This window comes from Vanellus vanellus (genome assembly GCF_965231255.1).
Source record: "Vanellus vanellus genome assembly, chromosome: 1".
NCBI lineage: Eukaryota > Metazoa > Chordata > Aves > Charadriiformes > Charadriidae > Vanellus > Vanellus vanellus.
The window spans coordinates 85971709-85998114 of NC_138905.1; the positions used below are offsets into that span (position 1 = coordinate 85971709).

Genomic DNA, 26406 nt, shown 5'->3' on the forward strand with positions numbered 1-26406 from the left:
AGAAAAATACCAACAAGCCTTACAAAGCCTTGAGGCAAGTGCCTTTGGTGTGTTGGCAATAAACATTGTCTCCACCCTCTCACCCGCCCACATCCCAGCCCCAGCCATGCGCAGGGTGATTCCCACCTTCTTGGTTTCGAAGCCAAGAGAGAGACGGGTGCCCTATCAGGGCAGAAGCTGCATAGTCCGTCAGCTCTGGATGAGGGGGAGAAGGAAGAAGGAAGGCAGCAGAAGCAGGAGTGAAGGGGCAACAGAGAAGAGGCGAAGCCTTCCATGGAGGGATTTTACCTGCAATCAGCTATGTGGAGTACCGCTTTCCTGTGGGGCAGCATCCTTCTCCTGCCTAGCACGGCTGGAACACCTGCAATGCTGTAAGAACTTCAGCTGCTTCACATACGTGCTCTGGTCTGTGGGGAATCTCGGGGGCAGGGGGGAAGGGGTGTGACAGAAACAGGGAAGAAGTCCTAAGACCAGGGGTGTTTTTCCAGAGAAGCATAATTTCTCATATTCCCAAGGTTTCACTTAGTTCTCATGTGCCCTCCCCCCGACACTCTCACTACTATTTGGCTCTCCCTTTAGTGCCTTTTGTGTAGACCATGTATTTCTGCAAGGACTCAGGCAGAACAGCTTTCTGCATGCGTTTAATTCTGACCTGCCAACATCTCACACCTCCTGCTGTGCTCCAGAATATATTTCTTTTTGGGCTATGCTTTTCTTTCCAGAGTCATAGTAACCATTTAAATCTTTAGCAGACAAAGCTGGGTGCCCTTACAGACTGGGCACACATGGGCCCACGGTATCTAACAGGGATGCTCTTTGTAAAGCAGTGTGTTCATTCTGGCTTGGCTGGCCATCTGCTCCCTCCATGCCTTTTCTTAGAGCTCTGCAAGGACAATTCCCAGCACTGATTCTCTTCATATACTTGATCAGAAGTGTCACTCCTCTTCTAGCAGGCACTGCTGTGATATACTGGCTTGCGAACTTGCTCTTCCTTTTTTGAAGGCCTTTCCTTTTGCAGCCATGGCATAAGTGCGAACAGCAACATGGCTGTGCTTGAGCAGTAGATGTTACAGTGGGAAATATGTCACTGGGTCGTATCTGGGTTCCCTTCTGCTGCATGTGGTGTGGCATGCACAAGTCTAGTTTTAAAAATCTTTTCCAGTGGGAGTACAGCCTCTTCCTCTAGGACATGTTCCATAGCCTGACACAGCTCCTGCTCAAACGATACTTAACTGCTACCTGTTTCCCACTGTTCCCTTCAGCATGAAGCTTTGCTTTATGGAAACACTGCTTGCTTCAATAGGCTGTCCACTGTCCTGCCTGTATACCAATGTTTTTTGTAAATTCATGAGAAAGTAATGCAGCCTGGCTCTTGGGATCCTTGAATGACAGCCTCAGAGGTGCTGCCTCATGCATCGATAGCTCAGAAGGCAAGGGCGAGGAATGAATTGTCAAAGGGGTGTAAGAAAATATTCCAGAGTAAAGGGTCATTAGGAGCAAGGGAGGTATGGGAGGTTCGAGCAGTGAGTCTTTAGTGCTCATCCCATGCTTTGGCCCAGTGGCAGGTGGGAGGTGATGTGAGTCAGCTTAAGTAGGAAAATCAAAATGTCGTTGGCATCTGTTATCAGATCCCCTAAGATTAGCAGCAGACAAGCTGCTCAAGGCAGCTTGACAGCACTCAAGTGTGAAAGCACTCAAAGCTCCTGGCCAGCAGGACTTTGACTCCCTCTTGCTAGGGTGCTGAGCTCCAGCTGAGAACTGCCAGCAGGTCACGTCCCTGCCTCCTGCTGTTCTGATCTTTCCAGGCCCTGCCTTCCTGCTGATGCAAAACATGCCCTTGGCTGAACCTGTCCAGAGGCAGTAAGCAGGAGGAGTCAGTGATAAGAGTTTTCAAGCCTGCTTGAATGTTGGCTTTTCTTTGGTCCTAGTTGCTGCAGTACAGTATAAGATGAAAAAAAACCACCAGTATGAACAGCTTCTTGGTGTTATCCATGGGCACAGCTATGAGAATAACCAGAAAGGTGTGAGATCTGGTATAAGAGAGCAAGGAGGACAGGAGTGTCAGGAGCGGAAGAGAAGGTGCTCATGAGACTGTCTGGGACACAAAGCCGGGACACTGGGTCCCATACACATGGCATTGGTTCTGAGGCCAAGAGTAGCTGATAGGACAGAAAGCAGAAAACCAACCAAGCAAGCTGATGGTGATACGTAATGTGGTTCAGTGAAAAGGCTGAAGTCTCAGAAAACTTGCAATGTAGCCAAGCTCTGCTGCTGATTCTTTGGGTAACGAAGGGAGGTCTCTTCACCTTATTTTGACTTTCGGTTTTGGAAGCAGTGACTTCATCTTTTTACATGTGCATGCGGCATGGAGTGCAGACTCAGTGTTAATGGCAGCAGTACCTATAGATGAGAAGAATGGCGTGATCTTGTCCCACTGGCATCATGACACTGGAATGAAGAGATCAGAAGTCTTATTAGGAAGTACACAAAACCTGTGGTCAAACCCTGTCGTCTTAGAAAATCGGTTTCACCTGACTTTTTTTTTTCTTTTTTAATAGAAATTATGCTGTGGCAATACCATCTCAGCTCTACTACCCCTTCTCAGAGACAGTGTGCCTCCAGCTCAGCAGAAAGCAAGCAGTCCCAATCCGTGTGACAGTAACCTTGCAAAGCAGAGCTGGGAATGAGACTCTTATTACTCAGTCCATCTCTCAGCTCACCTTATTTCATTGCACAGACTTCCAGGTGAGGAAGATATTTTCAAGGGTTGTCAGTAGGATGGGTAGTGCATGAGTTCTGGTCTTGCTGGGAAGGAAGGCAGAGATGTCCCCATGTCTTCTCATGGGAGGCGATTGCGCCCCTGTACTCAGCACTGGTGAGGCCACACCTCAAGTATTGTGTCCAGTTTTGAGCACCTCAATACAAGAGAGATATCGAGGTGCTGAAGCGAGTGCAAAGGAGGGCAATGAAGCTGGTGAAGGGCCTAGCAAACAAATCATATGAAGAACGGTTGAAGGAGCTGGGACTGTTTAGTTTGAGGAGGAGGAGGCTGAGAGGAGACCTCATCACTCTCTACAACTCTTTGAAAGGACACTGTAGAGAGGTTGGTGCTGGTCTCTTCTCACGGGTAATTAATGACAGAACAAGAGGGAATGGCTTCAAGCTCCAACAGGGTAGATTTAGACTGAACATTAGGAAAGAATTTTTCACAGAAGAGTGGTTGGGCATTGGAATAGACTGCCGAGGGAGGTGGTTGAGTCACCATCCCTGGATGTGTTTAAGAGATGTTTAGATGTGGTGTTGGGGGATATGGTGTAGGGGAGATCTTTGTAGAGTAGGGTAGATGGTTGGACTCGATGATCCCAAGGGTCTCTTCCAACCTATACAATTCTATGATTCTATGATTCATGGGGACATCTTAATCAGGCACTGAATCTTCTGCTTCAGTCTGTACAGGTCTGCCAGTGTCCTTCCTGCTGCCCCACTGTTATTTTACTCTTCTAGAAAACATTCTGAAAAGTACTGTAAAGTCTTTCAGGGCAAGAAGAACTGGAGCAATATAAAAAGAGTATCACAATTATTATTCCAAAAGCCTAGGGATCCATGAATGGATCCACCCTGAATGATGGCCACAACTATGCCTACAGGTCCCTCCTCTTGTTGGAAACTCCTATGAAGTGGCTTTTGTTGTAATCACAGTCCTGGAAGCCAACTCAGAGTTTCAGAAGAAACAGAATGTCCTCATCAAGCACGCAGACAAGAAGACTTTTATCCAGACAGACAAACCTGTGTACAAACCTGGACAGAATGGTATGGACAGAATGCCATGGCTTGTGAGAGAAAGATCAGTCCTCAGGCCATGAAATATGGGGTAGCCTCTACCACTTGGAGCGGGGCCTGCTCAGCAAGGGAGATGGGTCACAGGCTTCACCTCCCTTCTAGGCTTCGAGGGATTTGGGGATACCTCTCTCCTACTACATCAGCATGGTGCATGTTTTCTCCGGTACTAGCCATACACGGACAGCATGCCAGTGTGAACAGGGCTGGTGTGTTTTGGCTGATGCGTTAGAGAAGGTTCAGATGTCACAGTGTTATATTCATGGTTGCTCCAGTCAAAGACACACTAGTCTGTCAGTGCCCTAAATCTGTCTCTCCTGCAGACTTCCTCAGATGAGGGTCATGGTCCTGCACGCCCCATCGTTGCCCTAGCACAGCTCAGATCACCACAGGGTACAGCTGTTTGCCCCATGCCTCTACACCCTTTCCACTGGCATGACCTTCACTGCAGGCAAGACTGAGTGCCCCTCTGCAGGTCCAATGTCCAGAAAAAAGCTGTTTCTCACCAGCACAACCAGCTTTCCCAGAAACCCCACACTGCCTCTCCTATTACTTTCTTTCTAGCAGGCTGCCAGCTCATAGCAGGGCTTTGAGCATAGGCCCAGGAGTGGATGGCTCTAGCTGCTGCCCACATCCTCTCAGTGAAGCATGTGGGCACATCTTTCTTAGCCATCCATTCTTATTATTATTAACAGACTTGATTTCATTTCAGCCAGTCCTGTTTTTCTTTTGCTCTGTAGTCAAGTTGCGAATTGTAACCTTGGATCAGAACTTTATTGCCAGCAACAAAACGGTAAGTCAAAAGGGGAGAAACCTTAATAAGTCTAAAAAGGTTATGGGTTGCCTCCATGACTTATGGATCAGTGCTTGGCCCAGCCAGGTGATCCATCTGTGGACAGCTAATCTCAGTGTTGCTTTTGGTGCTTACAAACAGCGTTGGGCACCACCTGCAATGCAGGAGCTGCTCGTGATGTTGGGTCATAGGCAGTCCGTGGGAATTGCTTAGGAAAGACTCATGAAAGGTTGGGGGACAAAAAATGCCAGGAAAATGGATGGTAACTTACCTGAAAGCATCCCACCAGTAACTGTTATTTCCTCCCCACAGCATCGCCTGGTGGAACTGAAGGTAAAGCACCTACTTTATTGAAGTGGTGATCTCTTCTCATCTTGGGGAAGACACAGGTTTGGAGATGATGGTGGGGAAATATGAATACAGAAAACTAGTTACCTCAGAATGAATGGGAACAGTCCTTGACTTGTTGCCCTTCCTTCCTTTAGTACCCACACGAGTGCAGTGTCGTGATATGAACCACACAGGGGTCCCTGCGGTAAATGATGGAAGACACCGAAAACCAGTCCAGCAAAATTTTCTAGAATAGTCACAGGACTTTTAGTTCCTCTACCCTGTGAATTGAAGATTTGTGAAAATCCCGAAGATTCTTTAAGGACACTTTTCTAAAAATACAGAAGAGTATGACCAGTTAGTGTTGTGGCTGCAGAGCTAGAGAAACTTCCTAAAGAAGTTTTCAGGATATTGGTCTTAAAATCTGCTAGTTTAGTTTCAATATTATAGGTAAAATATGGACTGCAATCACCTGAGCTGAGGAAAGATACCTGAAAGCGATGGGGAATTTGCAATAACCCATGCAGAGAGGTCACAATTGGCAATTGGCAGGAGCTAATGCACATTTGCATGCCATACCCACCAAGCAATCAATACATAAACACATGATTTCTGAGACACCCATGCAATACTTTATGCCAGTTTATTCAAACATAGTACTTTAATCCAGCTTCACCCTTTCAAACAACAGTTCCCACTTGTTCCATATGTTTATAAAGCACCCATCAACTCCTTGCTAAGTCCTTCCTGGCTGGGCAGTTTGACCGTAGCCTGAGTTCTGCAATCTTGCCCTCCCAAGCACCAGCAGTCAGTAAGATGGTGGTGCCACCAGAGAGCAATAATATGATAGATTGACTTTGTCAATGATACAGGCAGAAAAGCTCTACCCTCTTCAAGCTTGGACTCACCTGAGCGCTGTAGCTGTGTCATAGACCTGGGCTCTTAGGACAAGAGAATATATGCTCAGACCATGCTGTGGTAGCTTGGACATCCTGCAAAAGAGTCTCTTTTTTGCACTGGGAAATAACTACTCTCTGCTATTGCCTATGCAGGACCCCAAAGGCAACCGAATTGCACAGTGGCTGAATGTTACACCTGTGGGAGGCATTGTGGATCTGTCCTTCCCTCTGGCTGCAGAAGCACTGGTGGGAGAGTACACCATCAAAATGCCTGACCGCACGCATACCTTCAGGGTAGAGGAGTATGGTAAGAGTTTCAGTGAGCTGACAGCAGCAGGGAAAGATGCATTGCCTCCAGCCCTCCTCTCTCACAGAGAGTTGAATGGGTCATGTATCTGTGAACAGCTATGCTAGTAGTGCACCTGAGATGTCCAACTGCCTGCCAGTATGTGTAATCACTGGCTTTCACTCAGGCCCACTGGCTTTCTTCTCCCTCATGTCCTGAGGATGGACTGAGGCACTGTCCCATAGCTATGCTCTAGGGACCAGACTAAGGCTGTCTAGTTCTGCCACACTTTCCTGTCTGAGCTGCCGGTGCATTCCTACCAGGCCCTGTGCTGTAGTTAGGGAATGAAAGGAGAGACTTCTTTTCTGTGGACAACCATTTGCGGAGGATTGGAACAAATAAGCTCTCTGTATTCTCAATGAATTATATTTCTCTTGCTTTCACACAGTGCTGCCCAAGTTCAGTGTCTCCATCCAGATGCCTCAGGTGGTCACCGTCTTGGAAGAGAACTTCCGTCTCCACGTCTGTGGCATGTGAGCTGACTTATCATGACAGAAGGTGCATTCTTACTGGTTTGAAACCTGCATAGCTATCAATAACTGAGCTAAAAATGGCCTCTGCCAACCCTGCTCCTACCCCAAAGTCTGTTGCCCTGGCATCCTTTGCTAAGGAATTCTCCTGGACTCTCACCTTTCTCCATATTCTCCCTCCCTACTTATTTTTCTGTGATTTTGAAAGTGTGGCAGTGGATCCCTTCAGTGGGGCATGTACCCTACAATACAGTACCTGCGCTGCGTTCACTAATCCCAGTGTGGAAGGAATAATGACTCCAAGTTGTGGCCAGCAGAATGTCCCCTAACACTGCCTGGTGGAACCAGTGTTGACTCACCCACCACTGCCTTCCACCTCAATCTGATGAAGTCATTTTAATTTCTTGGCCTCTGCTGAGCTCATGAACCACGAAGATACTGCAGGCTGCTGGGTTGTATAGCTGCAAACCACAGGCTAAAGTTGATATTATTCACCCTTGAGCCAGTGTTTCTGTATGTGAGTGTAAGTCAACTCTGCTGTGTTTGCCAGGTACACGTATGGTAAACCGGTCCAAGGTAGTGTGAAGGCTGTGGTGTGCCGTAAACATATCCGCTATAATCGGAAGTCTTCCAAAGCCAAGCACAGTATTTGTAAGGATTACACTGGTAAGGTGAGCACATGGGACATCCACTCCTATTGCAAAAGAGAGGAACAGGAGCAAAGAAAGGGAAGAATACTAAAGGAAGGAGTGGGACAGGCATCATCTGTTGAAGCAGCATGTTGTTTGCTTGGGGATGAATGACTGATATATCATCAATCCCCCAGTGCGGCAATCTTAGCCCTTCTCAGTGATTTCTCTGACTGCACTTAGATGCACTCAAAGGAAGAATCATCTGTAGGCAAACTGTTGCAGATTTGCCTACAAAACAGGTATTGCACCGAGACAATAAAAAATACATACACTGTCCACATTGATTCAATTCCACTGGATGCTTTTTAGCACACCTTTTAATCTGGTGTAAACCCCTATGTGCTGCTTCCCAGAAACAGCTGTTTTGAAGACACGGAAATTCTCTCTTGCATCTAAGCAAGCAATTCAGCTCAGTGCAGGCTTTATTCATTCATCTCCAGGGTTGAATGAATGTATCTATGTTTGTTTACATATTTTAAGTAACCCAGCACGTATCTTAAAGATAGATCCCACCCTAGCAGAAGAAATCATGTCATCAGGGAGAAATGACAGCTCATGTTTGCTACTGGCATATGAGTGAGCATGTAAAGATGACACACGTGCCAAACAGCATCTCCTACTAGTGACTTCTCCACAGAAAAGAAGTATGTTTCATGCCAGTATGGGAGTTGTTCCTTTAACTCAAGTGTCTTTGTCATGCACTTTTGGACTTCTGGACCTTGGGTTTGATCTGCACTGCAGAAGGGATTAGTGCATTCATGATTGATTAACAGATACAATTTCACATCCCCAGACAAACGAGGATGGCTGCTTTGCCACTGAGGTGAATATTAAGATCTACCACAAGAAGCGTGGTGACAATTATGATTTCAACCTGGAAGCTGTGGCTTTTCTGAAAGAAAGTGGAACAGGTAGAAAAAACAGACTTTACACTTTGTGGAAATTTTTTTAATTTACACTCATACAACACGCTTGTCTTTGGGTTTTCATCTGTAAGACTCCTTATGGATTCTTGTGTCTTCCCATCAAACCACTGGAGCTTTCTGCACTAGCTTCCATGGGGTCAAGTGTTCAGAGGGTTGTGTCCCATGGGAGCACGATGGCAGCATGGATGTTTTCGTGTACTACACCACCCAGGTCTGACTCACATAGGTCATGGGAGTTCTCCCAGTTGTAGGATGGGCTTTACCAGTATGGTTGCTCCTCCACAAGCTTTTGTGGCCAGTCTAGCTCTGACAGTCACCTTGGTTTGGCAGAGGTAGGCAAAAGCTGCTTTTTCTCATCTTCTACTTACAGTAGAAATATGCACTGAAGTGGTCCAGGCAGGGTTCTTTTGTTCTTAAACCATACTTTAGGAAAGTCTACTGGAACGAGGAGATACTCAGAACAACCAGTGATGACCAAGGCCCTGACTGGTTAATACCTCCTCATCAGATTTATCTCCACATCCCAGATAGGGAGCTGAGTCTAGAGTCCAATTTTACAAACTCTTTCCTTACAAGAAAATGTTTTGCAGACCCTTGATGAAAACAGTGACCCACATTCACTCAGCAAACAACTGCAGTGATTTCAGATGGGCACCACATGACAAGACAGCAGACTGTAAACTAATGTGGGGAAGGCAAGGAAAAATGTTGCCTTCCAGTGACTCTGCTGTGAGAATGGGAGGGGAATGCAAGTGGACAATTATGAGTAGGACCATCTTAAACAAAGTCAGAAAGAGCATTTCAGAACTGTCTGGTAGAGACCTCCTGGTAGACTGCTGTCATTCTAGCGGGTCAGAATGTAGGAGGCACTACTGCCAAGTGTGTGTGTTAAATGACTCCTGTAGTCACACAGGGAAACTCGAATCCTCTATAAGTGACAGTCCATCCCTTACCTCAGTCTATCCAATCCTGCTGCCTTTGCTCAGACGCATGATACTTATCTGCATGCACCTTCCATCTTTCCTAGGGGTGGAGTTCAATGCCACTGAAAACTGCAAGGTCACTTTTGATATCACAACTCTCCAGTTCTGGGGGACAAGCTACTACTATCAGCAAGGAGCTCCCTACTATGGAAATGTAAGTGAACAGAGCAGAAACATGGAAAGCCCTGCAGCTGGGCCTAAGGGGATGGTGGGCACAGAAATAGTGAGGGATCCCCTTGCTCTGAGCTGCCCAAAGCTGCTAGCACAGTCCTCTGTCCCAGCCTCTCCTTTGACATCTCTACCAAGAGGTAATCCAAAGGTGTGACCACAGGATAGGCACATGGCTTTGCCAGATGAGATGGCTGCTGCATAAATGGGGAGGAGTTGGAGGAGATAGAGTTCACACTGAGAGTCCCTTTGCAGAGAGGTGAATTGGGACTTCTACTGGGAGGTAGATTTTCAGTCCTGAGGCCTCCAATTCTCTGACTATTCTCTGTATCATTACAGCTGGAACTCAAAAGTGCCAATGGGACGCACCTGAAGAACAAGGAGGTGATTCTTACAGTGTCCTATGGTAGCAGGAAGCAGACTAAGTCCTACTTCACAGATGACACTGGGATGGCCTCTTTCACCTTAGACACGTCAGCATGGGACAACAGCAGTAAAGTTCTACTACAGGTTAATCCCAATATCTACGTTGGATTTAGCTAGCACTAAGCAATGCATCACTCAGACCTATACTCTATGTCATTGTCTCGGTATAGCCAGGGAGGTTGAGGCATGGAGTAGTGAAATGACAGATCTAGGGGAAGAGGAATAGGGGATCCAGGGACTCATAACCCACTCTACACAGTCTAACAATCTGGTTTGCTCCCACGGTAGCAGCAGCATTGCAGAAGTTCAGGCTGTACCCCAAGCCCTAGTAGTACACAGTTCCCTGCCCTCCTGTTTAGGCACTGGTTACCCCAGAGCGTGGTGGAGCAGCAATGCCAAACTCAACAGAATGGGGGCCACTGAGCTCGGTTTAGGTGGAAATAGACACCTGACCATGGGAGACTTCAGAGCCCACTGTCCAGGCAGTCTTGGGTTTGGTGCGGGGAGATCTGTAAGAAATCTTCAGACACCAAGCCACCTTTTCTGTGCCACAGGCAAAGACCCAGCCGGAGGACACAAGCGGTCAAAATGTGAGGGTGTCTTATGGCACTGCATCCCTCACACTGAGGGCTTTCTACTCTTCCAGCCAGAGCTCTGTGAGGATCCAGCCAGTGCAGGCAATGCTGCCCTGCGGGGACGTGCAGCAGGTCACGGTGCACTATCGCATCCTAGACACAGAGCTGGGGGACAGGGCTGCTGGAGCAGACTTCTACCACCTGGTGAGTGCAGGGCAGCGCCGGCAATGAGGTCAGCTTTGCGACAGGTCTGTGTCAGCACAGAGCCCTTTGCTGGCCCAGAGACATGGAGCAGAGGCACTGTCAACCCTTTGCTCTGTTCATTACCCCTTAGGTTTTGGCCAGAGGATCCCTTGTGCGTCATGGCCAAACAACAGTACGTCTTGATCCACCATCAGGTAAGAGCTTCTAAATAAGAGGAACAGATTAAAGACCCAACAGGAAAGCCCTTCCAGCCTAAATGAGAGAAAAGAGATCTGAGACCAACAGGAAACAACAGAGCTGGCACAAAAAATCAAGAGGAAATGGAAAATATGCTTGCTCTCTTCTGTCTTTTAATTTCCCTATTTATTTTTTTTTTCTGATCAAATGATTAAATTGTCAGAGTTTATCTGCCCAGCAGAAATTATCAGAGACCTCCAAGAAAATTCCCAGAATCTTTTTCCTGGACTCAGGTGGAAAGTTATTTCTCTTCCAAGTGCACATTGTTGCCAAGATCCCTCATGATGTAAGGTTACTGCTACAAAATGGCACTAACCTACATCCCTGTCTAGCTGTGGCCTCCCCAGAAGCAAGGCAGAATAGCTTTTATCCAAGTAACTGTACAGAAGTTTTACAGAGGATGAGCATGTTGCTGCTGTAATCCTTGGAGATGGACTTCCTTCCCTCTTCCTTTACTTTTTCTATTTCTCCTTCTTCCTTCAGGTCAGTATAGTGGGGCTTTCAATGTCTCTCTTCCCATTGACCTCATTTCACCGATGGCTACCCTCTTTGTTTACACTGCCTTCCCTGAGGGACAAGTGGCAGCTGACACCTTCAGTCTGAAAGTCTCCAAGTGCCTCAGGAACCATGTAAGTAGAGCACAAAACGTAAGGGGGCAGGTAGCCTGGAGGGTAGCTCATTAACTGCAAAATGGCAATAGATGCCCAACAGAATCCAGTAGCCACAGTCTCCCCTTTCCTTCCTCTGTCAATGTCTTCAGTCCCTCTCTCTTCTGCTGTTTCAGGTGAAGCTTGGCTTCTCAGATACGGTGGCTCTCCCAGGATCATCTGTCCATCTCCATTTGCAGGCTGCACCAGGCTCCCTATGCAGCGTCCGTGCTGTAGACCAAAGTGTCCTTCTTCTGAGGCCAGAGGCTGAGCTATCTAGGGATAGCGTGAGTGACTTTAGTGCTGAGTCTTGCTAATATTGGAGAGATGCCTTTTGAGTATCTGGTTGCTGTCACTGTTTAATAAGGCACAGTGGATATAACAAGTACTTGAGTGGAGACAGGACATGGCTTAATGAGAAAAAATGAAGGTCAACATCAAACACCAGTGAAATTTTCCAGTCTCTATAGAGGGACCTAATAGAACAACCCACTGTCATCCCCAAGTACTGCCCAAAGTCACATCCTTTTTAAACTTAGAGAACTTTGCCACAGTGTCAACCAGATGGCAAGACGCTTGCATCTCCTGAACCAATTAATGACAGTGCTCTGAAAAAAAGGGTTATGTTAAAAAAAAAAAAAATACCCAAATACCCAATGCCAATGGATAAGCTCTGTGTCTTTGTCCCAGCTCACATGAACCAGACAGTCCTTCCATTCACAGACTGGACTGCAAGTGATACCTTGGCAGTGGTCTAAGGACCCTTGAATTGCATCTTGAAACTGACTTGCTGGATCCAGGATGTGCCTTCAGTCAGACAAGAAGCTATCTAATGACTCATAGGGAAGGTGTCCTCACTGTATGCATTGAGCTCACGGGTACAATCTATGAGCTGGAAGTGTCCACAGCCGTGCAGCTGTACCCCAGAGGAGTTCACGTTCGTCTCCGGTGCTATGCATCTAAAACTTGTGGAGGGTCTCCAAGAAGTTCAAAAATCTTTGGTGCTGGGCTTTTGTGGCAGGCAGGACCTGAGCTCTCCCTCTGCAGTCACAGAAAATCTCTGGACAGAAATTAAAAACTTCCCACCTGTCACTCTGCCATGTACTGTTTTCATTCTCTGTCTACAGGTGTACAATATGTTCAGCTATTCTCAAGAGCACCCCAGCACCCTCACAGACTCTTACAGTGACTACTGTACTGTCCACAAGAGCCCAGGAATCAGCAATTTCCCTCAGACCACCCTTCCACCAGGAACAATGTCACCATTCATGTACGACAAATACTCTTATGCAGTGTCCCAACCAGATGTTTATGAACTTCTGAAGGTAAATCTAATTTCCAGAAAACCTGAAATATCAGGGCCCTTTTGTATCCCAGGTCAGCGCTGGGTAGCTTCACAGATTGTCTTTCCTGTAAACACTGGCAAATTCAGGTTCTGAATTTGCCAAGCTTCTGAACTAAGAGCTCTCTGACACACTATGCTCCCAACTTGATAAATTCCCATCGATCAGGCAGATGCCTAGAACGCAGCTCCTCATTTATCCCAAGGTCAAGACTCTCAGACTTTCTAGAGGTTCGAAGGAGAGAGGAGTATCAGCATGAGTCAGAGAAAATTTGAGGTTGGAAAAGCAAAGCACGTGAGAGAAAAGGGGGACTGGGGAAAGGAGGGGAAGAACAGTAGGAAGGAATATCAGGTGAAAGATGAGAACAAGTCTGTGTTAGGGTGGGCAGCAAACTGTAGTGCCAAAATAATGACTTTGTGTGTGGGCATGCACATGTGAGTGGTCACCTCCATAATTCTGAATGGAGAGAGCCTGCTTTGGCGTGAGGGGCCAGGACTGGCTTTGGGAGCAGGGTGGTTCTGCGTTCTCTCTCTGTATAAATTCGGAGATCAGACTGAGGTGCAACAACATAGGGTGGCTGATACGCTGGGAGGTGGGAGCAGAGACAGACCGTCAGACCTCCACTGAAATCTACCTTCTTTTCTTCTCCTTCTTTCCTCCAGAATTCAGGTCTAACATTTTTAACCAGCCTTAAAATCAAGTCTCCAATTGAGTGCCGTACCCAGACCACTTACCACTACGACTACATGTGTACATCTCGATTTATCCTGTTTCTTTGGAAATCACGGGTAACATACAGGCTGCACAAGGGCAGCTGAACATGCAGTGTGCTGAGGAACTGGGGATGGCTTCCAGAGATGAGTGGGAGGTTGCACGGGAGATGTGCACCACAGGAAGAGGGGCAGGGTCCTGACGTGTGTGTGTCCAGTGGACTGGAGGGGTGGAGGGGTGGCTGCACAGGAAGAACCTGCTTGGAAGCTTCTGCTGGCAGGCAGAAAGATAATATGGGGAAAATGAGGGATGCAGGGCTAGGGCTTCCAGAGCTACCACCGTGTCCTGAGGCAAAAGAATCATGAGGAAATGAGGCAGTTGTCTCAGGAAGGAACATCTGTTTGTAAGACTAGGAAAGGTCTTGCCTTTGCCAGAGAATGAGCCAAGATCAGCACTGGGCATCATCTGAGGCTTTCTGCAAGGGCTGAGAGCAAAAGAGCAGGTAGCTCCTTCACGGGGGAGCACACACATGCTGGAATCCACATGGTCTCCTGGGTTGTCTTGTGGAAGACAATGGTGAAGTAGGTTGAGGGCTTCTTGGAAAGTACAAGGGGGATCGTAGAGGGAGTGGGAGGGATGGACAGCTGAGCTTTTCCCAGCTGAACTCTATCCTGACCTCGCAGTTGCTCTGCCTTTGAATGAATGCTTGTATTCCCAATAGCTTATGATGAGCTGGCAGGCTTGGACAACTTCAACCCAGAAACAGCTGCTGCTGTCGAACATGCTGAGTCAGAGCACGTTGAGTTGAGTAGCGAGGCAGGACCAGTACGTACCTGGTTTCCAGAGACATTCATCTGGACTCTAGTTCCCATCAGGTGAGTAATTATGGGCTGTGACCCCTACCAGCCTCAGCAGAGAGGGGATAGGCAGGAGCAGGGCCAAGACATTATTGCCTCCTGTGCCTACAAAAAAGGGAGGTGTGAAAAAGTGGATAAGGGCAATGGAGGTTTGGTTCAGTTCCTGGCTCTGCTTGAGATTTTCCAAATAACCTTGGGGGAACTTAAAATCACAGAATCTTCTGGGACGAAGAGGCCTCTGGAAGTCTGTCATTCAACATCCTGCACAAGGCCCGTCCAGTTAGATCAGGCTGTTGTATCTCCAAGGGCAGAGATATCACAAACTGTTTGGGCACCTGTTCCAGTGTTTGACTATCCTTATGGTATTTTTTTTTCATATCTCAAATCAGAATTTCCCATGTTCCAACTTGTGTCTGTTACCTTTCATCTTATCAATATGCACCCCAAGAGACTGGTTCTGTTGTCTACACCTTTCTATTAGGTAGCTGTAGAAAGTAGAAAAATCTCCCACTAGCCTTTCTCTCTTAAGTTTGAAAGCCTTAGTTCTCTCAGCGTCTTCTTGTACATCAAATGTCACAGCCCATCCTGATAGTCCTCCACTGGATGCATTCAAGTGTGTCAATATCTTTCTTATACTGGAAGGCAAAAATGAGGCACGGTACTCCAGATGTGGTCTTACAAGGAAGAAATAGATGGGAAAAATAACTTTTCTCAACCTAGTGGCTGCAGTCTTCTTAATACAGTGCAGAAGTAGATGGCCTTCATTACTGTAAGGGCACATGAGATGTCTCATGCTCAACTTGTTATCCACCGGGAACCCCACCTCTTTTTCTGCAAAGTTGCTTACTAGTCAGTGACTGCCTAGCCTATACTGTTGCATAGTACTATTCCATCCCAGATACAGAATTTTGTATTTACCCATTTTCAAGCCCATGTTTCCAGCTTGTCAAGGTTCCTCTTAATAGCAACCTTTACCTCCAGCATATCAGGAACCCCTCCTCAACAAGGTATAGTCTGCTAATCTTGCTGAGGATGTCCTGTCTCCTATTATCCAGGTCTTAATGGCTTAATAAAGCCATTAAGCACTATTGGTCCAAGTATGGGCCACTATTGGCCCTGAGGAATGCCACAGGTAAAGAAACACCAGTTGGACTTTGTGTCACTAATAACCAACCTTTGTCCCCAACGGTGCAGTGAATTTCTGCTCATTTTTTCATCCACTTGTCCAGCCCACACCAATGTGGCTACAAGAATACTATGGGAGACTGTGTCAAAGGCCTTGCCAAAGTCAAGTTGTGCACTGTTCTCCCCTTACTCACACATCTTAGCTTTCCTAATTCTTCCATATGCCAATGTTCTCCATCTGTAAAATAGAATCTCTACCTCTCCATGTCATTTAGCTGGATTATGCCCATTTCAGGGCAGAGATCATCTTCCATTTTGTGGATGCAGATCTGTAAGTGACATTTATAATAACTGCAGAGCTGTGGTTGGGAGTTTGGGTGGTAGTGTGGTGGAAGTGTCACATGGTACTCCCTGACACAGGCTGGGTGTATAACATGGACCCTTGAGAGCCCTGTGTGCCCACACAAAACAAGAATTTGAGGTGCAACACTCTCCAGAGGCAATTTGCCTCTCAGACCTTCCCTGACCACCTATTTGCTATCCTTCCCACACCTCTCTCCTACTTCTAGGAATCTCCATACCTTCACACAATTCCTGTTCATAGTCCTTCTGCATTTGTCTTCCCAAGAGAAATCTTTACAGGGATGGGGACAACCCCTTCCACTCTCTTTCATCCTCAGTGATTCAGGGGTTGCTGAGCTAGCTGTCACAGTACCCGACAGTATCACGGACTGGAGAGCCATGACCTTCTGCACCTCAGAGAGCCATGGGTTGGGAATCTCAGAGACCACCAGCCTGCAGAGCTTCAAGCCTTTCTTCGTGGAACCCACCTTGCCCTACTCTGTCTTCCGGGGAGAGTCATTTCCCCTGAAAGTCAAAGTCTTCAGCTACCTGAAGCAGTGCATGGTGGTGAGTGGTTCCCTCCAGGACGGTTGTTGGGCAGGGGGATATGTGTTAACAGTTCTTCAGTGACAGAGACCCAGGCAGGGGTCTCCTCAGGCACTAGGCAAAAGACACCAAGGCAGCTCTTCACAAAGCTTCATGCAGAGCTTTCTGTGTCCATCTTATCTTTCCCCATAAGCTCAACCCTACAGGACTGTGACTGTTGGTGGCCCAGAGTTATTGCAACAAGGCCGTCATTGTACTCACCCTGGGTTTCTGGGCTTGACTGGCATTTAGATCAAAGAGCTGAAAGGAAAAACACAGCAGCTGCTCTGTAACCCTAACTCCCTTTTGTTTCACCTCTAGCTCCAGCTTAGCCTAATGGACTCCATGGATTTTGAATTTGTGCATGCAAATGTCAGATTCACTGTTTGTCTGTGTCCTGATTCAGCAAAAACATTTTTCTGGGACGTGAAGGCTACAAAATTAGGTAAGGAGACAAGGGAGGGGCAGAAGTGGGAGGCACTGGCAGAGATGCTTGAAGAAACCAGAGCTGGGTTGGAAGGCAGAGCGGTGTATTATGCAAAGCACGAGTGGGCAGCGTTAGGGTGAGCAAAGAAAAATGTAGACATGGATGTGCCAACCGGCCTCTTGATGTTTTGTTCTTTAGGGAAGGTGAATTTCACTGTCACTGCTGAGGTGATCGAGCAGGAAGGTGTTTGCACTGAGAGTACAGCTGTTGCGCCAGAGTCCGGAGGGAAGGACACAGTGGTTAAACACCTGCTGGTGAAGGTCAGAGTATGTTTCAGGGTCCTGGCGAGGTTGGAACTGGGTCAGGCTCAAAATGGCCCAGTGGGTGGCTCTGGGAGGGGAGAGTTGGTTAGGCAGGTAGGCATGTTTCCCAGGCACGCTGGTCAAGGAGTGATTCTAAGGCTAGGGTGGGTCAGGGCGTGAGTTGAGCACCGCCGCTCGGTGGGACAGAAATGTCAGAGGTGCTTGCTAGCAGGCCAGTGGGAGCAGAGGCCATGTAGCAGCTTAGAAACCTACTTACCAGTGAAAATTCACTGTTGGCACACATATCCCTGCTGTCTATGTGAGGCCCTTTGCACAGCCCATAAGGATGGAAGAGGTGCTTGCAGGAAGGTGGGGTGCTGCACAACTGTTATCATGTTTTTGTGCTCTCCTTTCTGATCTGACCAGCCTTTTCCCCACCAGGCAGAAGGGCTACTGGAGGAAAAGACCCACACCTCACTCCTGTGCCCTAAAGGTAGGTGTAGGTATCCTCAAGACAGGGACTGTCTTACCACTGGGGCTGTACATGTGCGCAGAGCGAGGAGACCAAAGAGAAGCAGTGTGGTCTGTGAACAACTCTAGGACTATCTGAGGGTGCATGGGGAGGTGCAATTCAGGGATTTTGGAGCTTTTATGGGCAGACAAAGCCCTTCAGCTGTACCCAGTACTACAAGCTCCTGGCAGCACCAAGCTACTGCCTAACCATATCACAGTCACTCATCAGTGGGTGGCCTGATCTGTGTCATCCTCTCTTTTGTATGCTGATTTCACCAACTGATGAGGTGATCCCAGCCTTGTTTACACCATCTCCTGGGGATGTCTGTGGGTCTGTCATCTCATTCCTGTATGGTGTTGTCCTGATGCTTTTGCCTTTTGCAGGAACTTCCGCTTCAGAGACAATCACTTTCACTATGCCAGAGAACAGGATCCTTGGGTCCGAGAGAGCCCACGTCTCTTTCTTAGGTGAGATTTAGGGGAGTCTTGGAAAGTAAGATTTTTCCCTGCAGGAGTCTCTTCTTCTGGTGCCACCATGTCTGCTTTAGCAAAGAGAGTAATGAGAGGGAATGGGTATGTGCAGTGAGGTGTCATATTGGGCCTTTACGTCTTCCAGAGAAACACCCCACCTCTCTTGTACAAGTGACACTGGACCAGATGGACATATAATTTCACCCAGCCAAGGGAAAGATAGACAACTACCATATCACTGTTCCTACAGGGCTCTGTAGATACTAAAGTCACCCTAGTGTGAGCAGAGGTGAACTGAGACCAGTCTTAGCAGGTTATCTGCAGAATCGGTGAGACCAGAAATTTTTTACACACAAGAATATGTAAAGCTCTCAAAGCTGTGGTTCTGTCCTACAGGTGACATTTTGGGAACAGCACTGGACAACATAGACGAGCTCCTCCAGATATCCAGTGGCTGTGGTGAGCAGAATATGGTTCATTTTGCGCCCAATGTCTTTATCACACGATACCTCGAAGAAACAGGACAACTGACTCCAGAAATTAAACAAAAGGCAATTAGCTATCTGGAAAGCGGTGAGTAGATTTCTGCTCATGTTGGGTTATCAAGCTGGTGGTGTCCACTACAATAGGTTGTGCAGTGAGGATCTCAGCAGAGGCTTGGTGCTGAACAGGGTTTGTGCAGCATCACTGGCCTGACACCATGGCAATTACAGCAGTGTAAATCAGGCTGCCGTCTCTCAGCTGGACAGGGGGTGCACGGCACCCTCCGCAAGCCCTTTGCTGAATTCCTCAGCAACAATGTTCTCTATAATGAACCTGGGCAGATTGTCACCTTAAGAACCCGACAGTACAGAACATCTTCAATAACTCCAGCCTCTTCCCACAGGATATCAGCGGCAACTCCTGTACAAGCATGCAGATGGCTCATACAGTGCCTTTGGGGAAGGAAGTGAGCCAGGGAACACATGGTAAGCAGAGATATCCAGTCACAGTTGAGGAACAACAGCTTGACCTGGTCAAGCTCAAGCTGGCTTGCATTTTGGCCTGGGGAAACTGAGGGAGTCTGGAGGCGTGGAGTTTTGAACAGAAACTGCTCCTGAGATTTTTGGAAGAGAACCATGCCAAATGAACTGACTGGAGGTACACCTGTTTGATTGTGCTCGGGTATCCTAACTGAGGCTGATTCTGAAAACTTGGCTGCAAAGTTTTCTTCTTCCCAGGTTTTCAAGCGTCCTTTGTGCCCAAACAGGTTTGGGATAGGGATTGTGTGAACTCAATAAATACCAACTATCCTGGATTTAAATCACATAAGTGCACCCTGTTGGAATTGGCAGGGGTCTGGGGGAAGCGCTGAACTGTCAGTGAATTTTTTATCTCTTGCTGCAAATGGATCTGAGCTTAAGCTTCAAGAGCACCTATCTCAAGTGCATCGCTTCCAATTCTCCATCTGCACAGAAGCTCTGGTGTGCTGGTATTTCTCCAGGGATGAGTGGAAGACACAGAGGCTCCTGTCTCCTACTGGAGTGCCTGGTTCAGCATCAGTGACTGGTTCAGACTGATTTTCTTCTCCCTTCCCTGGCTCTAGGCTTACTGCCCTTGTCCTCAAGACCTTCAGCCAAGCCCAGGACTTCATCCACATAGATGAGCAGAATATAAAGGATGCTGCCAGTGCCCTGATTAAAAGTCAGACTCCATCTGGCTGCTTCAAGAGTGTGGGGAAGCTCTTCAACAACGGTCTAATGGTATGACATGTCCTGGCTGTTCATTAGGTACCTCAGAGTGCCTTCATTTTCTGGGCCAATTTGGGTGCCAAGAACAAAGGAACCCTGCTGCAGGAGGGAGGCTCTGATGTGCCCAAGGTCACCCTTGGATGACACTCAGGGTTGTGCTTAGTCATGGTGGCACTTTTTCAGGTTATGAATGATGGAGGTTTACATTTGATGATACCCACTGAACCAGTGCCCTACCCCAGCCCCCTCTCAAAAGCTAACACATGCCTTAAAAAAAAAAAAAGAATGTTAAAAAGGTTTCGAAGCTCTGTGTTATTGCCTTGGTAAACTGCTTCAGCTTCCTTTCCCATTATTAAGCTGTCGTTCGTCCTTCAGTCTGAGTTCCCCCGTGTACAGAGACAGTCAGAAATGGAGTGAATGGAGATTGGTGGCAGCCACTCATGTGAGATTCACCTTGCCAGGGAAGCTCCCTATACACTCAGAAACACAGCATTTGTGCATGCACAGACACACACAGAGTACCACCAAAGTGGAGCCAGCAGCAGTTGAGTGGGCAGGACATCAGATAATTAAACCTCCCCTTGCAAAAGCTACCATTTCTTCTGCTCCTCTGTACCCTTGCCACTGTCCTGGCCCTTGACTGAGGTGCCACCTTGCAGTGGGGTTGTGGGAACATCACTTTCCCCTGGAACTGAAATCTCCTACTGAAAATCTTTTGCAGGGGAGGGGAAAGGGAACGTGTTCAGCAGAGGGAGGGAATCATCTACACAGCAGAGCCTGGGGCACTGTGGCTGAGAAGTGTTCCAGCAAGCAGGACCTGCAAGAGCAGATACTAGCCCTGGTGCTTCCTTAGTAGAGGAATAGGACCAGCACTGTTGCCTGCGCCGGCTTGGAATTTGCTCATGGAGCAGAAGGCACTGGAAAACTTCTCCCTCTCCCATCTCACGGTAGCCTCCTGTTCTCTGTTTTGTGGTGGCTGCAGGGTGCAGTGGAGGAAGGACTGGGACTGACCTCTGCGATCATCACAGCTCTCCTGCACTCAGGGATGCCACGCTCTGTGAGTATCGGCAGCAGGGACGGGCTGTGTGTGTGGCCTCTCAGCAGGCAGTGCACTGGCACTCTGCCTTCGGCCAGACAGGGGCACCTTACCAGAATTCTCCCCTTGTGTCCTGTCCCTATTTTCATCCTTCTCTGCACACATCAAGGCTGCTTTCCCTCCCCATACATCCTGCCAGCAACCGGTGTGCTTTCATTTGTATCCCAGGACCCAGTTGTGTTGAAAGCTCTGAAATGTATAAAGGACCTGGTCAATGCTGATACCAACAGTTCCAACCTCTACAGCCTGGCACTAGCCGCAAACGCATTTGCAGTAGCAGGTGATAAGGTTCTCAGGCAGAAAATCCTCAAAAGATTGGATAAGGCAGCCATAATATCAGGTACCAAAGACCATGGGGGCGGGAGAGAGGGTCATGAGCAGAACCATGCGGGGATCCCAGGGCAGAGCAATCAAGGGAATGCAGGACTGCAGCGGGGGGCACTGGCAGAGCTCTCTGGGGAGCCAAAGGTTTGGACAGTCTCTGTTTGCCAAGCTGTCACAGCTATATCCATATTGTGAGACAGACTTGCTCTATGGATGATCTCACAGTCCTGATCTCCCAGTCATCCAAACCAAGGGACATCCATGGATGTTGTAGAGCTCCTTTCCAGCCTGCAGGCCTAGGATTTTACTGGGAAAAGGGGGGGGGTAATATGAAGATATGCACTCATATCTTGTCCAATGTACGTGTTCACTCAATACCTAGGCACAGGAGCTGAGTAGGACTCCAAGGTCATTAGATACAGCTACACACTCTATAAGTGTTCCCACTCCACCTCTAGATGACCAAATATTCTGGAGTCAACAGTCCAAACAGGAAGAAGACTCCCTATATTGGTATCGGGCTCCATCTGTTGATGTGGAATTGACATCTAGTATCCTCATGGCTCACCTTTCAAAGTCAAGTTTGTCTTCAGATGAAATCAGGAAGGCATCCCAGATTGTGTCTTGGCTCACCAAGCAGCAAAACCCTTATGGAGGCTTTGCTTCAACTCAGGTAATCCCCTTGAGCCACCATTAACAGACAACACGTCGTCAGCTACAGTTTATGAGAGCAATGGGTTCTAGCACAGCCCGTAGTAAAAAAAGAAAAAAAAAAAGGGGGGGGGGGGGGGGAGGGAGGAGGAGAAAAAAAAAAAAAAAGGATTTACAGCTCCTGGGACTTGGGAAAGGGTGAATATTTGTATTCCTCTGAGCTAATCCCATGCTAAAAGTCTAAGGGGAAAGCTCAACACTTACTGTGCTGTAGCTGCAGTATGAGGGAGGGAAAGGTTAAGGACTGGCCACGCGCAGGAAGCAGGGATTCTATTTTGCCCAATGTGTTTCTCTTTCCTCAGGACACGGTGGTTGCTCTGGAAGCCCTAGCCCTGTATGCAACCAAGACCTTCAGCAAGGATGGCCCTGATCTTCAGGCTTCTCTCTCCTCTGAGGGTTTCAGCCAAAACATCCGAGTAGACAACACCAATCGCCTCCTGCTGCAGACAGTGGAGCTGCCAGCCATTCCCCGAGACTATACTGTGCATGTGCAGGGCCATGGGTGCCTCTTCCTGCAGGTAAGCCCAGCCAGGGAGAAAACGTCTGTCTGGGGAAAAGCCTTGAAAGTGAGGGGACCTCTCACCTTGCTACTTGGACAACAATGAAAACAAACTGCTGCAGTGACTTGCAAGAATCTGGGCTTCGAGGCTGGAAGAGTAGCTGGGACCCAACAGTAGGGAATAGCAATTCCCCAAATGAAGTCTGGATTATATTCACCCAGTCAGAGCAGCAAGTCTTCTCCAAGAAGTCCAGTGAACACAACCAGGAGCAGTGCACTAGCAGAACCTCCACTTAACGGCCACATAGTTTTATCTTACACCAGTGCAAGCCAGCAAACAGCAGCCAAGCGCTAGACAAGAATACTAACCAGCAAATCACCTGCTGTTCTCGGCCAGCTAGCTTCTTTCTGTCCTGACAGGCCATTCTGCGGTACCACATCCCTCCACTGAGGAGCGACGCCACCTTTGCCATGTCTGTGCAGACAGAGTGCACCACACCTGACGCCACCCAGTTCCCCGTCACCATTCACGCTCGGTAGGAGACACTTAATTGTCCCTTGCCTCCCCTTGTACTAAGAGGCTTCTGGCCTCTTAGTCTCTTGATGGGGAGGGCTCCCCTTTGCTCATGAGGTCCAAGTGCTAAGATGTCCCCATTCATTTAACTATGGTCTCCTCAGCTGGGTGAAAGGTACAAGGCCCCAGAAGGACAGATCATGCTATAGTCCTATCTCATTATCATGCCAGTCACCACTAGTTCTCCCAAGGTCTATGGGTCTCACCCTTGTCTAGGATTAGGTCTCAAAACACTAGAGATGTGAAGGTCCTGCGGGACTGACTGCTGACACTTAGTAATAAGTCTTCCCTCCTCTGCTCCTGCTTGACTGCCACATCGCTCTCTCTGCTGTATCCCTACCTGACTTGTGACAGAGCTACCAAGAGAGCAGGCAGAAGATGTGATATTCCCTGCCATGTCTAGAGAAAGTAAGTCCAGAAGCCTTGTGAGGAATTCATTCTCCCTGGCCTGGCATAATTAAAAGAGAGATCAGGGAAAGCACAAAGATTTATTACAGTACAGGAACAGGTATGCTTACAGGAGAAACACTGGAAGGAAAGGCAGATTCCTCCACCTATGTACCAAAACTTGGCTGGAGTATCTGGAGAATGTGCCTCAGAAAGTAACGTTAGTTACTGGGTTCCTGCTGCAGCTATACAGGGAACCGTGTGTCCACCAACATGGTCCTGATCCAAGTGGAGCTGCTCTCTGGATACAGCCCTGTGGCAGATTCATTGGAAGAGGTGAGACTGCGAGTTTGTGTCCAAATGGGATGGGAATGGTGATGCATGTCCATCATACAGGATTGTGTGCAGAACTGTGATCATTCCTACGGGTAGAGAAACATGGTTCTCTTCCCAAGAAATCTTTATACCCAAAGTCTCTTCTAGCCCCCACCTTGCCTTCCCCTACCCCAAGGGTTTCCTTGGCCATGTGAACATTTTCTCCATGCTCTCACAAGGACAAATATCCCTGAATATTTCTGCTTTCTGTTAGAGCCTTTCTGACATTGTTTCCCCTATTTTCAGCTAAAGAAAATGCCTTTAGTGAAGAAAGTTGAAAGCGAAGCTGATCGAGTCATTCTCTACCTGACAGAAGTGAGTGGAATTTAGGCTAATGTTATAATTAAAAAGACTAGGGACTGGCAGACAGCTTTTAGCTTACTCTTTTATCTTGGTTTTGTTAGTATTTTAAGTATCCAGAGCTGTTGTTCCGGCATACCAGCCACATTTGCTGACTTGGAGAAGTGTGTTGTGTCAGTCTGCAGTAGTTCAGCTGTAGAGCCTGCATACAGGGCCACTTATCTTGAGTGAAATGAGGCTAACTCTGATGTTAAGCCTACATCTGTTGGCACTGTTCAGAGACTGTTGAAAGTCCATGTACAGTGTCTGATCAGGATTGGGGAGTAGTGGTAGGATCCATCCAGTAAATTTAAGCAAACCTGAGCTCTTAGAAAGCCCTTAAGCAACCCGAATGTAGTAGAGAGCATCCAAGATTGCTCGTGGAGTTTGCCAAGATCACTCAAAATTAGACCAGATGGTTGTGTGAGCAGCAGTGCTTGCTCCACAGCCTCATTAGTCAAGAGAGTAACAACTCCAGCCTTTCTCTAGCTACATGGATACCTAAACAACACCAGAAACAAGACCTGACATGAATTTTTAAAATTCTGAATTTCCAAGGAGCACTTGTACATTTCTGTGATTCTTCATCCCTACTTGTCAATAAGTTGATCTAAGCTCACCTCATAGTAAGCAAGTTATTGCTGTGTGGGTGCATTAGACTTCCAGAGGTGCTGCTTCCGTTACACATACAGCACAGAGCAGAAAGGCCTCACAGAGAAAGATTTCAGCTGAGGCGGCCAGGTAGGACAAGGTGGAACCAAATCAACAGCAGGTCATGTAACCACTACAATCCAGCAGATGTTCATCCACACCTTGCATTTGTCTGCTTAATAATGAGGGTTGTGTGAAACTGGAGAATAAGAGCTGATGTAACGGGACTGAGTATAAGAAAGTAGCCACCAAGACAAGATGCACGAAGGGGCTTAGAGCAGAGCTGGATGGGAATGTGGGATTGGCTGGGAACAGGAGTGCTAAATTTAGATAGCTACTGCATATTGACTGTGTGGGTTTGATGTCTCTCATGACCTGAGTTAAATTTGGTGACCAAAAATGGGAGATGGCCACAGAATGTAAAGTAAAAGATATTTCTGAGATGGACCGGAAAACAGAAAAGATCTGTCACAGTGGTGAAGTCTCCACAGGAGCCTGAGTGAGAGCAGGTGGAAGGGTTTGTCTTACAGGACTTTGGTTCTGGCTGTAACACTTGCATCTCTTGGTCTTAGCTGACTAGACAGCCTCACACCTACACTTTGCTGGTGCAGCAGGACACGCAAGTGAAGGATCAAAAGCCAGCTAATATCAAGGTCTACGATTACTACATGCCAGGTAAGTTCAGATGCTGTACTGCAGAAACCACCCAAATGTATCATGGGAAGGAATTTTCTGAAATTGTCAAGTCTAAGACAATACATCCCTGAAAATTTTGTGTAACTGCCTCTTAGAAGCTCTCTAGTGATGGACTTACCCACTTAGGTTTCAAAACAGTAGATCCTTCTTTCTCTGGCCTCACAACTTGCAAGCTTGAAGTTGGCATGCGGATCCACTTAGGGTCTATCTCTTCCAACAAAAGGGGAGCAAGGAGCTCAGGGTCATGCTTTTGTACACCCATTTTGTGGGAGGCAGCAGAGGCAGAGGGACTATAGTAAGGGGATGGCTTAGAAGAGTGAGGGCCCTCTTAGAAGGATGACCCTGAAAACAACTTGTTCTCTGGGGTCCCTAGAAGGAGGAAAAGCTAGAAGTGTGTCAGGGATGGCTATTGGTTCAGAAAGTGAGGAATCCATAACTCTATGAAGCTATTTCGGACTTATACCTTTAAAAGATCACAGGCCCCATGACTTGGGTGAATTCAGAATAGTTACACAGAGTCTTTGACACATACCAGTGATTTCATGTGTCACAGGGATGGGAGTTGTGTCCTGTAAGCTGAGGGAATGCCTCTCCTTGAAACAGAGGCACAATGCTGGGTTGCTTTACTGAGTTTTTGGCAAGTGTATATCACCAGCACTTTTTTTCTTGTCTTCCAGAAGAAACTACGGTGATGAGCTACCATGCCCCTTGCGAGTGAGGTGAGGGCCCAACACCTCTTTTGTCATCACAGGCATGGTCCTGAAGAGTATGGAGAGGGAGGAAGGAAGGGAGGGAGACACGGGCAAGGGCCCTTG

At 47.6% G+C, this 26406-nt stretch overlaps 1 protein-coding gene across 1 annotated transcript; it reads left to right on the top strand.

The window, feature by feature from the left end:
* Positions 1 to 300: 300 nt before the first annotated feature.
* On the top strand, positions 301 to 26309 carry LOC309686036 (alpha-2-macroglobulin-like protein 1; the record flags this gene model as incomplete). Its single annotated transcript, XM_082498566.1, has 35 exons — positions 301 to 371; positions 2559 to 2745; positions 3648 to 3810; positions 4578 to 4630; positions 4943 to 4963; positions 6013 to 6166; positions 6594 to 6678; positions 7226 to 7346; positions 8161 to 8278; positions 9321 to 9430; positions 9784 to 9954; positions 10425 to 10649; positions 10780 to 10843; positions 11370 to 11515; positions 11671 to 11820; positions 12661 to 12858; positions 13539 to 13626; positions 14309 to 14462; positions 16250 to 16478; positions 16818 to 16941; positions 17122 to 17243; positions 17667 to 17718; positions 18123 to 18206; positions 18606 to 18782; positions 19096 to 19177; positions 19795 to 19951; positions 20922 to 20996; positions 21204 to 21375; positions 21818 to 22032; positions 22373 to 22588; positions 22990 to 23105; positions 23776 to 23866; positions 24152 to 24220; positions 25468 to 25570; positions 26269 to 26309. 35 exons carry the CDS (start codon positions 301 to 303, stop codon positions 26307 to 26309), a joined length of 4404 nt encoding a protein of 1467 aa, XP_082354692.1.
* Between the last annotated feature and the right edge of the window lie 97 nt (positions 26310 to 26406).